Source organism: Ciconia boyciana, chromosome 2 (genome assembly GCF_034638445.1).
Source record: "Ciconia boyciana chromosome 2, ASM3463844v1, whole genome shotgun sequence".
NCBI lineage: Eukaryota > Metazoa > Chordata > Aves > Ciconiiformes > Ciconiidae > Ciconia > Ciconia boyciana.
The window spans coordinates 98,585,403-98,600,683 of record NC_132935.1 but is presented as its reverse complement, the minus strand read 5'-3'; the positions used below and the strand labels follow the sequence as shown (position 1 = coordinate 98,600,683).

Sequence of the window (15,281 nt, the reverse complement as noted above, 5' to 3'; positions counted from 1 at the left end):
CACAAGCTCTTGCTGTTAATGAAAAAATGCTGGACAACGCTGTTTGTGAAGGACGCGTATACTGTTTGTCACAGAACTGGGAAACTCTACTCTCTAAAAGTCACTGCAAAAAAATTAGAAGATTACTTGGATTTTGAAATTATCATATTGGTAAAAAGAGAAGGTTTGAGTGAGATGAACAAGGAAGAAGAAAAAACATCTACCTGTTACCAATGATTAATTTGTTCTTCTGTTCTTTTGAACACCGCTAACCATATCTCCATTAAAAGAACTTTTCAAAAAAATACCCAATTGAACTCAAAAGTAATATTTAACAGAGCTATTGAAAATAAAGTGGTAAGTAATTTCAAGTCTGCATTTGAAAACCAGAAATCTTTTCAACGTCCTAGGGAATTAGGCACCTGCTAAGGCTTCCCAGTGCCACAGTTATTATCCAGACAAACCATTCTTGTTCTTACTGTTTTCTGAGTCCTCAATGTATCTGTATCTGCATGAGTTCCTTCAATGTTACTGTACTATATTAATGTTCATAAATCTGTGCATCACATTTCTTTCCCAGAGATCAAGATTTGTCTGTTTGAAATCCTTCAGGGGCTCAACTCAGTATGCACCCTTAGCGCACTCTCCTGATGTGCTAGTTGATTGGGCTCCCCTAAAATGTGGAAGCAGCTGCCACTTTTTTCACAGACAAATGGAGGTAATGTTCACTTGATTAAACAATATGCTAGCAAGCAGAGCAGTTATCAAGAACATACAAGACAGATTCAGTTCCCCTGCTGGAGGTGATTTGCACCCACTGCTGTGAAAATACTGCCCAGCAGTAGCTACTGCCCTCAGAAGGTGCCTATGAACAGGCCCCTGACATATGAAGCAGTCATTAGATAACAATCATAAATAACACTCCACAAGGAACATTCTGACTACCAGGAAACAACACCTGCCCCCCTCTTTATGGTTTAAATAATCCTGAAAAATCTTTTTGGGTGCCAAAGTTTTGTAGAAGAACAGAGAACACTCTCTACTCCACCACCCAAAACTCAGTGGTGACCTTCTAGGCTTAACCCTGCTTCCCTAAGTCTTGCTGCATGCCAAGGACCCTACGTGATCACCACTGACCACCAAAGACTCTTCTCCAAAGCCCTAGTTCCAGTGCTCCTTCAATGGAGGCACACTCATATTTCCTCTCTGGGAACACTAAAGAATGTGATAGGGAATTAGGTAATTGGTAAGGCTTCCGAGTGCCACACTCCTAAGTAAAGCTGTTTTCTGGTTACTCTTCATTCAAACCAGGTCAAGGTAAAAGGCAAATAAAAGCATTTACACACAACTCCCAAAACAGACAGTACCGGTAAACAGGCAACCACACTAAAAATCTATGTACCCTAAGATAAAAGTGGAAAAGTTCCTTTTTTTTCTCCAGCTGATTTGATATGGCCTTTTTATCAACTGTGACCACTAGGATTCTGTTTTCTGTCTGTATTACACCTGAAGTTGCATCTATTAGAAAGAAAATGCCTCTCAGTGGACTGTGATAGCTTTTAGAGCCAATCTCTCCTTCAAAATCCTCAGATGGATGAGACAGATCAGTTTCAGAGTGAAAGGCTAAATTGATTTAATTTGGGAGACAGTTGTGCCATTTTTCTACACTGAAATATATAATGTTTTACTTTATACTTATGTAAATGCATACATTTGTTTTTTGGCTCAGGTTTCATGTTCTGTGCCTGGCTGCTTGCCCCAACAAGGGGTAAAGTTCTCACTCTTTGGTGCCTCAGTCTGTGTGTTTCAGTAATGAAGAATCTTTTTAACCACCATTTGCATTTAATTTCACTCTGTACATGAACATACATACTTGATACAAATAGCATGAATATATGTAGGCTGCTGGGCACAACAATAATTAACCACTTTGGAATGACAAGAGGTTGCTGTTGATTAATGTCCAACAACTCTCATCCAAGGACTCCTATTATTAGAACACTTCAGCATGATGCAGGAGATGTGATGTGCATCCTCAGAGCAAAGGAAGGAATCAAACTTTAGTTTCATATATCCAGATGAATGCTTCAGCAATTCCTTGGTTTAAAAAATTGTTTAAAACCCTCCCTTTGATATGCTAGAATGCGTATCAGAAATGTGCAAAGATACATCTCTGAACAACAGCTAGATTTACAGCAGACCAGTGCTCTACTACTTCCTACTGACTATAAAAAGATTCCCCACTCAAGAGTGACAGATCAGCCTTTTCAGCATTACCTAAAGAGCTTAAGATGGCATTCCAGATTCCCCTTAAACCTTAACTATTGCAATAACAGCTTTTAGGTGCTTACCTCCCTCTTTTGATCTAGTTCAAAACATTTCCTCTTGCCTAAATCTCATTTCTAGAGAAGAGGATATTTAACTGCCAAGGCATTCAACCACTTATTTTCATCAACTGGTACAATGAACTACCCAAGATTATCTCCCTTTCTGACTCTGCTCACAAGAGAAAGCAAAGTAAAGTAGGGAGAAATCGGTGCTGCAGAAGATTGTAAGTACTCCCGCAACACGTGTGGTAACCTGACACAGCAACGAAACAAGACCCTTCGTCACCAAAAGCCTAAGCTGCAAGTTCCCCACCACTGGCAAGCGCTGTTGTTACAGCATCTCTTTATCATATGCATCACAGAATAGAACAATGTGAATGCTTGCAGAATTTGTGGTTATTTTTGTACGTTATTTTTTTAAGGCAGAAGAATGAAAAACTGACTGAAAAATCTGGGAATTAAGAAATGTTACATTGTGTCCATTACCTGTTACTCCCCTTCTCTCTGCTGTCAGTGGTTCTGGGTCACCTTGCGTACCCAGCATAATCGCATAGTGAGCTCTAACTGGTTATGCCTGTGTAGTGCTGCTGGTGACCCTAAAATTTACATGTGACTGGCAGCATTATATGAAGCCTGTGAGATCTTGTAATTGTACCTTAAGGTCTGACCCGGCTTGCAAAACCTGTGGCCGCACATACACACACACAAAAAAAAGACCTGACACCATTTGGTCCTGAAGGGTTTGTGGTGAAAATCCAATTAAAAAAAATGACATAGACGATAGCTGATGAAGGAAGAGTGAAACATCATAAAGGAAGAAGCTCTTTTATGCTACTTTTACTGTCAGTTTTCCAAGCTAGTTTTTCTATTAGGAATCAATAGCTGGTTTAAGACCATGTTTTCTTCTATACAATTGTCTACCTTCCTTCCTTCCTTTCTTTGATTCTTCATTGTCCTTCCTAATCATGCTAAAACTTGCTATTTTCCCAAATCATTTACCCATATTGATTTCACCCAGGTCTACATTACAAAACACATGCCAGTGTAATTAGAACCATATCTACATAATGAGTGCCAGCACCTAATGTAACTGCATTTAATTAAGGTGGTACGGGTTATTTGCCAAGCACTTTGTCAATTCACCTCAGCTTGTCTATATGAGAGACTCACACTGCAGAAACTACCTCAGTTTTTAAATGAGTTAGGGTTACATGGGAAAATAATGTATTTGTTTTAGTCTAACAGAGAGGGAGAAATTTCTGGTTTTTTCTGCTGTGCTATTTGCTGTGTTAAAAATGGAAACACTCCGTGTTCACAGTATATATTACTAGTTCATTCAGTATGGAGCTGTGTTACCATCTGTGCTACACAGAACTTGTGGTCTGGTTGAGATGCTTAATAGTGCACAGGAACCTTAAATATTAAAAAGTAATTTGGAGAACTGTGTTTAAATTTGCTGTAGGGCTCCTGGTTCTTTTGTTCAGCGTTTTTGCACAGGAAAAACATGAATGTGATGGGGAAAAGACGAAAAAGGGGAGATGGAAAGAAAGCAGTATTTAGATAACAAAACCAAATTGCAGAAGTACCCAAGAGAGAGCAGTTTAACAACTTTTCTCTCTCCGAACAATTTCAACCCACTTCCTATTAGCAAAGAGAAAGTGTTTAGAAAGTTGCTAGAGGTCAGAAACAACAGCTGTAATCACAGGTGGCAGTAAGCAAAAGGACAGACAGACAACTTTGTCTAGCTGCAGCTGCTCAGAAGCAAGGCAATGCCTTACTCCTCACTTGGGTTTACGACCTCATCTACCACAGCCTATTCAGAGTAATGTATCTGTGATCTGGGCCAAATTCAGAAGTCAGCTGAAGGGATAGCGAAGGAACCTGCGAGAGAGAAGTTCACACTCTGCCCCCCCGCAGGCCCTGCTACGCACATTCGGAGAGAAGCCTTATGGAAAGGAAGATCCGCACGGAAGATGGACGCTCCCTTTCCACACTATAGTACAATGTGCTGGAGCAAGTAACCCCACGGTCGGAGGCCAGCTTTCACAGCTGCTGTCCGGCTACGAAACCAGGGCTGGGGCTTTGGCTGAGAAGGACGACTTATTCCCAGGAGGCGCCTGGCCGCCGGCCGGGAGGGGCGCGGGCCCGGGCCGGGCCGAGCCGAGCGCCGCCGCTCCCGCTGAGGGGATCGCCGCTCCCGGTGCTGCCTCTGGGCGGCGCGACACCGCCGCGGCGGCTGCGGGAGGAACCGGGGGCGGGGAACCCTGCTGTTTATGCTAAGGAAAAATTACGTGCCTTCAGCGTACGCTGCTGCCGGGAGGCCTCTCAGGAGCGCGGCCTGTACCGCGCACCCCGCATTCGGGGCGTTAGCTCCTTCCTACCGTGGGGGCTTTCCTTTTACCTCGAGAGTGCTTGGAACCGCCCCGAGCAGACCGCGTCCCTGCCTCGGCGCTAGGCGACACCATCTCTCGGGGGGGGGGGGAGGAGGGGGGGAGAGAGAGGAAGCCTGTTTTTTTCCTGGCGCAACGGCAGAAAGGGGTTTGCTGGAGAGTGGTACGCTCCTCATCAGGTTGGGTGCCCGAGGATCTCCGCCTAGTGCTTGCCCTCTTTCTCTCCTTCCCCCCCCCTGCTCCGCGGTAAGTGGGAGAGGCGAGGCGTCTCCCCAGCGCGTGCGCGGTGAGGGAAGGCACTCAGTGTCAGAGGGGATGGAGGAGATGGCGGAGCCCGGCGCGGAGCCGGGCGCGGGCCGGAGCGGCGCTGGGGCGGCAGCGGCGGGCGACAGCGAGAGGAGCGACAGCGTCGCCGGAGGGGAGGCCGCCGCTGCGTCGTCACCGCCGTGCTCCCCTCCGGCGGCCGTCGGGGGCGAGGGCGGCGGGGCGAAGCCGCTGAGCGCGGCGGAGTACGCGCGGCGCGTGCACCAGTGGCTCTGGGACTCGTACTGCGGGTACCTCAGCTGGCAGGGCTGCCTGCCCGCCCTCCTCGCCGCCTCCGCCGCCGCCTCCGCCGCGCCCGCCTGCGCCGCCGGCCCCCCTCGCGTCGCCGCGCCGCCGCCCCCTCCTTCCCCGCCGCCGGGGGCGGCCGCCGCCGCCTACTACAGCCCGTTCTACCTCTTCGCTCCGGCGCCAGCCCAGACGGCTACCGCCGGGCCGGGGCCCCGCGCTGCTGCCGCCGCCGCCCCCGCTTGGCCGGGAGCTGCGGGCAGGTTGGCCCCCCTGCCCAGGGCGGCCTCCAGCAGCACCGGCGGCAGCGGGGCCCCCAGGGAGACGGGGCGGCCGGCAGGTGAGTGGGGGCGGGCGGGGGGCGGGGGCCGGTCTCGGTCGCTTCGCGTGGGGAGAAAGGGGGCGGCCGGCCCGGCCCTTGCTGCCCGTGGGCAGGCGGTTGGCATCGCCCGAGTCCCTGGTTAGCCGTCGCCTGCCGTGCGGGATGGGCAGGGGGCTGGGGCGGAGGCATCGCCCCCGCCGGTGCCGCTGGATGGCTGCCCGCTGCGCCTTCGGTCTCCGCGGGCCCCTCCGCCGCAGTTCTGGGAAACGGGTATCTCGAGAAGGAAGCTGGGGGTTTTGCAACGTTGGGGGTCGCTGCACTTCTGTGGGCTGCAGACCCGGGCGTGTAGCCGTGCCTTGTGAAAGGTGACAGCCCAAATAGCACGTGTGTAAATCCAGAACTTAATCCATAAGCAGGTTTGAGAGGCTTGACTTGTTTGTACAGCTTATAACTTTATGCTTGTAAGATGATTTCACGGATAGGAAGGAGTTTTTCTCTAGTGAAACTTACTCTTGTGGTAACAGGCTTGTAATGCGTCTAGCTTTACAAGTAGCCCATTTGGATGATGAAATCTAAAGTAACTTTATCAGTTTTAGTGAACTCTTGGTGCTCAAGTAACAGCATTTAATGAAATTGAAGCAGAGAAGTAAAAACAGGCTTACATTCAACAAGCCAGCAGCAGGACCCGAGATAAACAAAAGTCTGTTAGGGCTATAAATGTTGAAGATACTGCATAGCAGTGCTTCTGTTTATATTTGTTTGAGAGGAAGACAAACTTGCTCTGATCACATTGGAGTTAAAACATGGAGCACACAAATATTTCTTAACAAGTTGAGGAGCGCCTAGATGTCATTCCCTGAATGTTTGGTAGCACCTTGAGTAATGGTAGAAAACCGTGGAGCAGAACACTGCTAAAGGACTTTGGAGAAAAGCCAGATTTCTGTTCTTTCTGCAGGGCAAAGTACAGCATTACTGATCTGTAATATTATTTATAAGCTTAGTGGCTGGGTGTGAGGGGAGAGTGTTTTTAGCTGCTTTTTCTTCATTTTGAAGGGAAGGGAATGTAGCCTCTGAACTTGCTGCTTTGTTGTGGTTTTGAGCAGATGTTGTTTAAACAAGGTTGTAACACAAAGTAGTGTTTCCTTTAATTGTGCCCTGATTCTGAGTTATGGATTGCTTATAAACAGATACTGCCAGTCATTGAAAAAGAGGATATGGACAAAGGCTAGACTGAAATGATTCTTGGATTTTTACCTAGCTCTTCAGGAACTAATTCCCTATGTTACAGGTAATTTATGGCACGAATAGCACTTGATACCGCTGAACACGGTTATTCTGAGTGCTAAATACTGTTGCAACACCTGGCCTTCTTAAGGGAACTCTGTATGTGATACAGTACAATTACAAAGACAGACCGTTGTGCCGGTGCTTTGGCTCCAGATTGCAAATGGATTTATTTGGAACAGCTAAAGCGATTGCGGCTCCTTCTTTTCTGCTGCAGATTATTGCCCACGCAGCAGGCTTGGCAGGGCAGGTCATGTATCCATCCCTACGCCACTGCAGTTTACAGCCCAGTGTGCTTACGTAAGCTGAAATAAGTGACAGCTTATGTTAATGTTGCAGATTTTAAACGGGGATGTCAAAAAGTGGAATTGGTAACTGCCTCTTCCAGTTCAATCTGCCTGCAGGTGTGTGCCGGAGCACCAGTATTAACAGCACTCTGGGTAGTAGCAGGCTTTTTGTGGATGGTCATCATGATTTAAGATACTTCTCCCCCTCGCCCCTCCCTGCCTTACTGCAGGAGATTACTGCTCTTCTGCTGGGAACAGTAGAGCAAAAAGTATGTCCAAGCCTCAGCTGCTCTGCCTGGCTGACTGGTGCAAACCCATCTTTATTACTAGCTTAATGTAAGATCCGAGACTTTGAGCTGAGATGGACGCATGCATGTTACATTTGGCTGTCCCTGACATACAAATAGGAACCCCTGGCAAAATAGTGGATTTCTGATATGAAGAACATCTCAAATCACTGCAATAGAAAACTGTCAGTCTAAGGGTTGCCAAGGTTTCTTAATATAAAGGGGTTTAACATAACTTGAATACTTATTTTCTTAGCCCCACTTAGCTTCTTCCTTTTTCAGTCATTGAGTCTAATATATTCAAATGAAACTGTGCCACTAAATTCAGCTAATGCGTTCCTTTTAACAGAGCAAATGAATGCTTTTATCTGGCACTGTATGCACAAGCCAGGATTGGGGAGACTGGCTATGGTCCCTTCTGCCTTAGTTGAAGAATCTTTAATTAGAATTTAGTTGACAACTTGGACATGCTTTGACAATGAGAATTGCATCCATTTTCATATTATTTACATAACAGTCATGCTACTCAATAGTATCAATGCAGAGTTATCAGTGAAACAGGTATGAAATAAATATAAACTGAGGTATGTTAAATAAGAACTTGCTCTTACCTAATCGCTGCTTAATTATACTTATCCCATTTAAAAAGCGCCCAAGTGCCGTGGGCTTTCAGCTTCGCTTGCATAGCTTGTGAAGCCAGGCCTGGCACTGTCAGTCTCAGCAGTTGAACTGTGGAGGCTTATTCTAAGTGAAATTTGATGATATTTTTTTGAGATTGGAGAGAAGAATGGTTCTCTTTCCCCTTTCTTTTTCTCCTTTCCCTGTGCGTGGGGGTTGGCATTCTCAGAAACACTAACAAAAGCAGTCACTATTTTCCACAAGTTACATCTAGTAGTACTTGGGTATTTCTAAATGAAGTTTTGATGTGTTGCTGGTTTCATGTGAGTTTTGAGTCCTTGCTGGTTTCATGTGAGTAGTCATGTTTGTCGTTTGGGAAATACAGAGCGCTAGATGGGTTCAGATGAAATTATCTTGTAACACTATTCTATGGAAACGTTCTAAGATACTCTTTTGTATTTTCTTTGCTTTAATCATCTGAGGTAGTGTTAGCAACAAAAGCTTGTAACTGTGACTACTTATTTTGCCCCCATTGCACTTGGCCAAATGAAATAGAAGCAATGTGTTACATTTTCTGGCTCCTGGTAGGGCAGCATGCTGTGTTTTGTTACAATAAGATGTCTATGGGACCGTTTATGCCAGGTATGACTAGTATTTTCATCCCCTCCTGTTTCTGGGTCTGACTTGAGACAAAATAGGCTGTGTTTTACTTTTAGAGAGCTGGTACATATAGAAGCCTTGCTGCTGAGCGATAGAAAAGTCACAGTAGTTCTAAGATCTAATTTTCATTTTATCTAAACTCTCAGATTTACTGAAATCTGTCTCTATGAAGCTGTTCAAAACAAAAGAAAACAAAAATTGATGCATCTTCAATGTTCTCTGGTTCTTTAGTGGGGTGAGATTTTGTCTGTAATCCTAAGTATGAGGGGACTTAGAGTTCTAAAAGAATTTGATTTAATTTAAGAATGTTCTTTAATTCAATTTAAACAGTTCGATCATTTTTTACTTGTACACTTTTAGAAGTTTTCTCGAAGAAGATGTGAGCTGAGATCAAGGTCTTGATAATGTTTTTGCAGTGAGGTTAACATGAAAAAGTTCTTTAGATGATAGCGTTAACTTTGTGTTAGTGCAGTAAAATCTGGGTAATGTTAACTGTTTCTGTTACAGGTCAGGAGTTCATCATCCCTTCGCTGGCACACAGGTTCATAGCAGAGATGGTGGATTTTTTTATTCTGTTCTTCATAAAGGCAACCATTGTTCTAAGTATTATGCACCTCAGTGGAATAAAGTAAGTTGAACAATGTAAAGCCTTATTACATACAGCTTTAAGCTCTTCATGCTCTTTGAGGTGTCATGACCTATATATGGTACGCTTATACATATGATGGCACTTAGTAACTGTCAAAAGTTGAGGAAGAAGCACCACTCGGTTAACCTCCTTTTAAACACTTTCTGATTTTGGGTCAGCTGATGGAAACAAAGAATTTGTACAGGTGTCTTCACAGGCTCACAAACTCCTTACTAAGGATAGATTAGACTTGCAGTCTTATTTTTGGGAGGCAATAGCAAGATTTTTAAAAAGTCCTCTAAAAATGTCAAAGAAAAAACATTGACAGATAAATTTGTTTTTCAAACAGCCCTTAAAAATGCACTGGATCTGGCTGGGATGGAGTTAATTTTCTTCCTAGTGTCTCCTATGGTGCTGTTTTAGATTTGTGACCAAAACAACGCTAACCCACAACAAAAAAAAAATCAGATCCTGCATGTCAGATATGTATGTACTTTTAAAATACAGCCTGATTGCTAGGAATGCTACCATGCTGCAGTTTTTACTGGGCATGAGTTAGGTTTCTAAAAAAGTATAATTAAGCATTGTGTGTATCAACTATACACTAGACTGAAAGATCCTTCATTTCACATTCTTGTACTTAGGTGTAATAATTTACGTCAAAGACTGTTTCTTTTTTATCTGCCTCTTTAACTGTAGATATCTTATTCTGTAGCTCATTTAGGTCCTCTGCTTTGGGTTGGTGTAATCAAATATTTCGGTCTGATTAGGCAATGAGAGCTTGCTGTAGTCAGTAATTCCATTACTGTACAAACACACTTCAGAATCCAAGTTTTCTGCTAAAGCACCTTCCAAATGTTGACTGACTGTAAACTGGTGCTATACAGATAACATCTTTCAGACACCTTAAACTGCTGCTTGAAAGGTGTGTGGAAGAGAGTCAAATCCAAAACAATAAATATGTCAATGTAAATGATCAGTGGTTTTTGTTCAGAGAAGCATGCAATTAAAATGCTGATCTCAGTTCTGTTTAGTTGCCAAAACCTCCAACTCTAATCTGACAGCTTGTATTTCCATCTTGTTTTTAGTAGGCTGAGAATGCTACAAAATGAAGTACTGGAAAGATGGGGAACAACTATATGTATATTGCTTTGGTAAAATAGTGAAGGTGATGGAAAGAGAGGGAATCTTTTTTAATTAATTTACAGTATATTCAATATTACTACTTTTGCAAGCGCCAAGAAGTTGCTTACAAGTAACTTCAGATAAACATTCTGGGTTGGTTTTTTTTGCGTGTGAGATGTGGTGTGCTTGAGGTTAGGATGAGGAGTTGTCATGAAAAAAATACACCCTTGCAGGCTCAGGATAGAGACTTCAGGCCAAGGTTGTATTGAAGGGGAATGCAGGTTGTGCCACGCTGTTTTCTTAATTCCTTATGTTTTTCAATCCTTAAGTCTGAATAAAGAGGAGGGCAAGTAGTACAAATATAGATGGACTGTTTTGAAGTGGGCCTGCACATTTCTACGTGAGTAGTAATTCTCAGTTAGATGCGCGAGTGAAAAGTCCTTGCCTAAATACATGTTGCAAGTATGCCCATTCCAAGTATCAAATAAGAGTGTTAAATCTGTAGAGTTTAGCTTGTTAAAATATGCAATGGACTCCAAATTGATGCTTTGCGTAGCTTTGTTAGGGTAAACAACTGAAGGTTTCAGTTGCTTTAAGCTAAAAACTTCCTCTGGCATGCCAAGGTGCCTGCCTCTAGAAGACTATGGTGAGCAGTAAAGACTACCGAGAGTGAGGAGCCCTGATCATGCAAAGGATAGGTCTCCCTTGCTTGCTTAGGGAGACTTGCAACTTCTCCCTTGCATTTATAGAGGAGAGTGCCGCCTATTCTTCTTCCTTGAGTTTCTGTAAGGAAAAGACTTGGATGCCTTCCATTTATACAGAGTCAGATGATCACATGCAGAATCTCTTGTCTGCCTCCCAAGAAGTCTGAGAATTTTCAGAACAATTCTGCGGCTCACTACCCAGGGACACCATTGTGCAAAAGTGGTAATAAAGAATGATCTTTTCTTAATGAAAAAGACAAAACAAGCTAGGCAGCAACTCAGAAGGAAACCTAGTGTTCTGAATTTTAATGGTGTGTTCAGTATCAGAGAAGCCAAGGAGCTTTTGTTCTTTTACTAACACCAGAACTGAAGGAATGAATTCTGGTATTAAAGGGGTAACACTGGTATTGGGAGAAAGATGGTTTTAAAGGTCAGTCTTGTTTTGTACAGGGACATCTCCAAATTTGCCATGCATTACATAATAGAAGAAATAGATGAAGATACGTCCATGGAAGATTTGCAGAAAATGATGATAGTAGCTCTCATCTACAGGTTGTTAGTCTGCTTCTATGAGGTAACTACTCCTAAACATTAACTTCTATAATTAATAGTTGTCAGTTGTTGAATAAATGTTGAAAAAAATTCCATCACTATTGGCTTACAAAGTAAAACCTCTTTACTGTATTTTGGATTATGTTGAAGCTTATGACATTCACACAGTTTGATGAAAACCAAGTTTGCTAGACCAGGCAACAACATGGTGTGCAGAATTGAAACAACTTTTCTTTTACAGATAATCTGTATTTGGGGAGCAGGTGGAGCAACCCCAGGGAAATTCTTGCTTGGACTGCGAGTTGTGACGTGCGATACATCTGTACTTATTGCACCCAGCCGTGTGTTAGTCATTCCATCTTCTAATGTCAGTATGACAACGTAAGTGCTCTTAGCTCAGTCACGTTGCTTTCAGGTTAATAGTGTGGAAGGCATGCGATTTGGAAGGAGATACCATTTCTTTATTAGTGGCCTTTGCAATAATTAGATTGCAAGAGCTATTGTTAGATTCTGTGATCTAAGAATAAAATAGCAATTACTCAATCGTGAATATTTTTCAGGTTAGCTGATAAAATAATCTCTGAACCCTGGAGATTGATTTTTTTTTTTTTTTTTGTGCTGTGCAAAACTGAGGCACTAAACTTGAAAATAAACTACTTCCTGATAGAAGCAGAAAAGTGAAAATAAGGCACTGCGTGTTTTATTCTCATTTCAGGTCCACAATACGAGCTTTGATCAAGAATTTTTCTATTGCTTCATTTTTTCCTGCATTCATTACACTGCTGTTTTTCCAGCATAACAGAACAGCCTATGATATTGTAGCAGGGACTATTGTGGTAAGAAGAAATGGAGTCAGATGATACTAAAAGATGAGATTTCCAGACTGGTTTTAACATCCCCTCCCACCCCCAGTGAACAAAGACCTACCCCAAAACTGAAATTGAGGTGTCTAGCAGAATCTTTTGCCCAAATGAAGTGGGAACTGATTCAGAAGCTAAAGAAAATGTTTTACTCCAGTGTGATGCCAGCAGCTACCTTCAAAGTATTGGAGTTTTCACAAATGCCAAAGAAGTTTGGGAGAAACAATACATATTGAATCTGGAAGTATTAACCTCCGATGGATGAGAAAGGAAGTGGCTGTGGATTAGCTGCAGAAAGGAGCTGCTCTGTTTGTCCGTCTGTGGAAAGCAGACACCTAGAAATACTCCACCTTAAAAGAAATGTTGCTCCTACAGTTTTGGATGTTGGCAGGTAACTAGAAAATCAAGTTGTTTTCCAAGCAGTTGCCTAAGTCGTATGATACTCTGCAGGGAAGAGAACTGCAGTATTAGACAGTAAGGCAAATCATGTTAATTAAATTGCCGTGTGTGTAGAAAGAGACGAGCAGTGTTCATCATGGCCCTTATTATTGCTTCACAGGTCATATTCCCTCACCTCTTTACGTATTTTATCAGAACATTGATGTGAAAAGTTTTTTGCATGACTGTCTTGAGCATTGTCACTTATTCCACGTCAAAGCTAATAAAGAGGTGAAATAATAGCTGCTTTTTCTCTGGGAAGGGTATGTTACACTGCAGTGTCAGTGAGTTGGCGTGTGTAAATAATTTTGGAGCTGTGAACAGTACAGATCATGCTAATGAAAGGTAACTTTTTTGCTTCTGTTTGGAGTGAAAGCACTTGTCTATTTCTTGCATACAATACCAAGCAAAACAACTGAATGTGTTTCAGGAGCATGCAGAAAACAGTAACTGAAATGTGTTATGGGTGTAAATCTACAGGAGTAAAAATACTGGTTATTTTCACTTTATAATTCTGGCTAATTGTTTGTATATTCAGAATAACTTAAATACTGAATAAAGAAGCCTAATATTTTGCATGATTACATAGCTTTGATAATCTGTTTATTCTCATGTTGTTAGTATCTTGGGAAAGGAATATAAGCAACAATGTTAATGTTTTATTAAAATTTGAGTAAGAGTTTGGAATTCTTCTAGAGCCTTGTTTTTGTGTGTTCTTCCCTTAGGCGTTAACTATACCACTCCGTGGCTGAAGTTCTTACCCTACCTTCAGTTTTAGAGGTTGACAATAGAAAAGTTTGAGAGCTTGGTTATCTCTCGTCTTCAGGTGAAATAACTTAATCAGTAATGCATTACTATTCTGCAGTATTTTAGTTTGACAAGTGGTGCTCTTCTGTTTATTAACAGCATGTTCTGTGTATGCGCTCTGATCTTCATTTACAATGATGTTTTGGGAGGTCTGAATAAGGCACCCTTTTGAGGTTGTTAGGCCACTTGATGTTTAGCTGAAACAGAACTTCAGAGATAGATACCACTTCACTGTTCTTTCCAAGAATTGTACTGTTGACTTAGGCATTGAAGTTAAAAGTTGAGGCATGACAATCAGCCTGACAGAGGCTAAAGCTGTCAGAACTTAACTGAAGTCCCTTCTAGGGTGAGTACAATTTCAGTATGCATACAAAAACAATTTTTGCTCTATTTACTGTAGCAGTGACCTGGAAACTAGGATTCAGGATGGGGGGGAGCAGGGGGAAGGGAAAAGTAACACTGTTGTAATCACTTTATTGCTACTAATTCAGGTGTAAGGGAAAGTATCTTTTACTCTGTAGAAAAATACCATGCCTTCCACAGCAGGTAAAGAAAAAAATTACAATTCAAGAACACAGAGCCGATCCATGGAAATATGTACACATTATGCTGTTGTAAACACTAGCTTTTAGTTTGTCTCTTACACAAGTTGCATTGAAGATGCAGCTTTTTCCTGTTTGTAGGATGAGTCCTTGGCAGGTGATAGAGCTAAGAAAAAGAAGTGAAATTTGTGGCATTTGTCAGATTTAGACATTGGGAAATACATAATTGCATACAATCCCTCCACAGCTATAGTGGGAGGATATGACTGTCTGCATCACAGCTTATGTGTGTGGTTTTAAAGTCTAGTTGCTGAATATTTTCTATTCATAGAAATAGCAATTGGGGTTCTACCCCTGTAAGACTCCCATGAATACAAAAGTTAGCCTTTGTCCTGTGAAGGCTAGCTTATGGTTAGAAAAGTATCTCCCTTTGTACTACTGGCACCTGTATACAACAAGAGGTGCCAAGCAGTATTGGGGTGAATGGCAGAAGCGCTAGCAAACAACCCCAGCAATGCAGCTGAAGACATTTAAAGCTTATGCAAGTCTTGTCAGCTCTAGCTGGGGCAAGCAATCAGATCTCAATCATAAACTGAATGCTGTGGCTTAGGAAAAGTTCAGCTGTAGTCTTCAAACAAGTATTATTTCCTCTCATTTTATGAGAATAATGTCTGTTCTCTAAGAAGCTCCTCTAACTACTGCAGAAGTGGAAAACCCCCAAATTACTCATTTACAATTGGGTGTACTTTTTCCTCTTCAGTTAGAATGGTGGTGAATGTTTGTAACATTAATTTTTTATAGAGCTATTTAAAAAAAAGCTAACTGCAACCATTGCAGTGAGACAGCTGACACACTGATGTATGGCTCCAAGCTTAAGCCTACAATAAAAGTCTCCTTCCTACCTACCAGGCACCCTCTAACA

At 42.7% G+C, this 15,281-nt stretch overlaps 1 protein-coding gene across 1 annotated transcript; it reads left to right on the top strand.

The window, feature by feature from the left end:
* Positions 1–4,991: 4,991 nt before the first annotated feature.
* Positions 4,992–15,271, top strand: FAM8A1 (family with sequence similarity 8 member A1). The gene is made up of 5 exons (XM_072853298.1): positions 4,992–5,585; positions 9,211–9,331; positions 11,611–11,734; positions 11,954–12,093; positions 12,428–15,271. The coding sequence occupies exons 1-5, from the start codon at positions 5,012–5,014 to the stop codon at positions 12,570–12,572; spliced, it is 1,104 nt and encodes a 367-aa protein (XP_072709399.1). The 5' UTR covers positions 4,992–5,011; the 3' UTR covers positions 12,573–15,271.
* Positions 15,272–15,281: the final 10 nt, after the last annotated feature.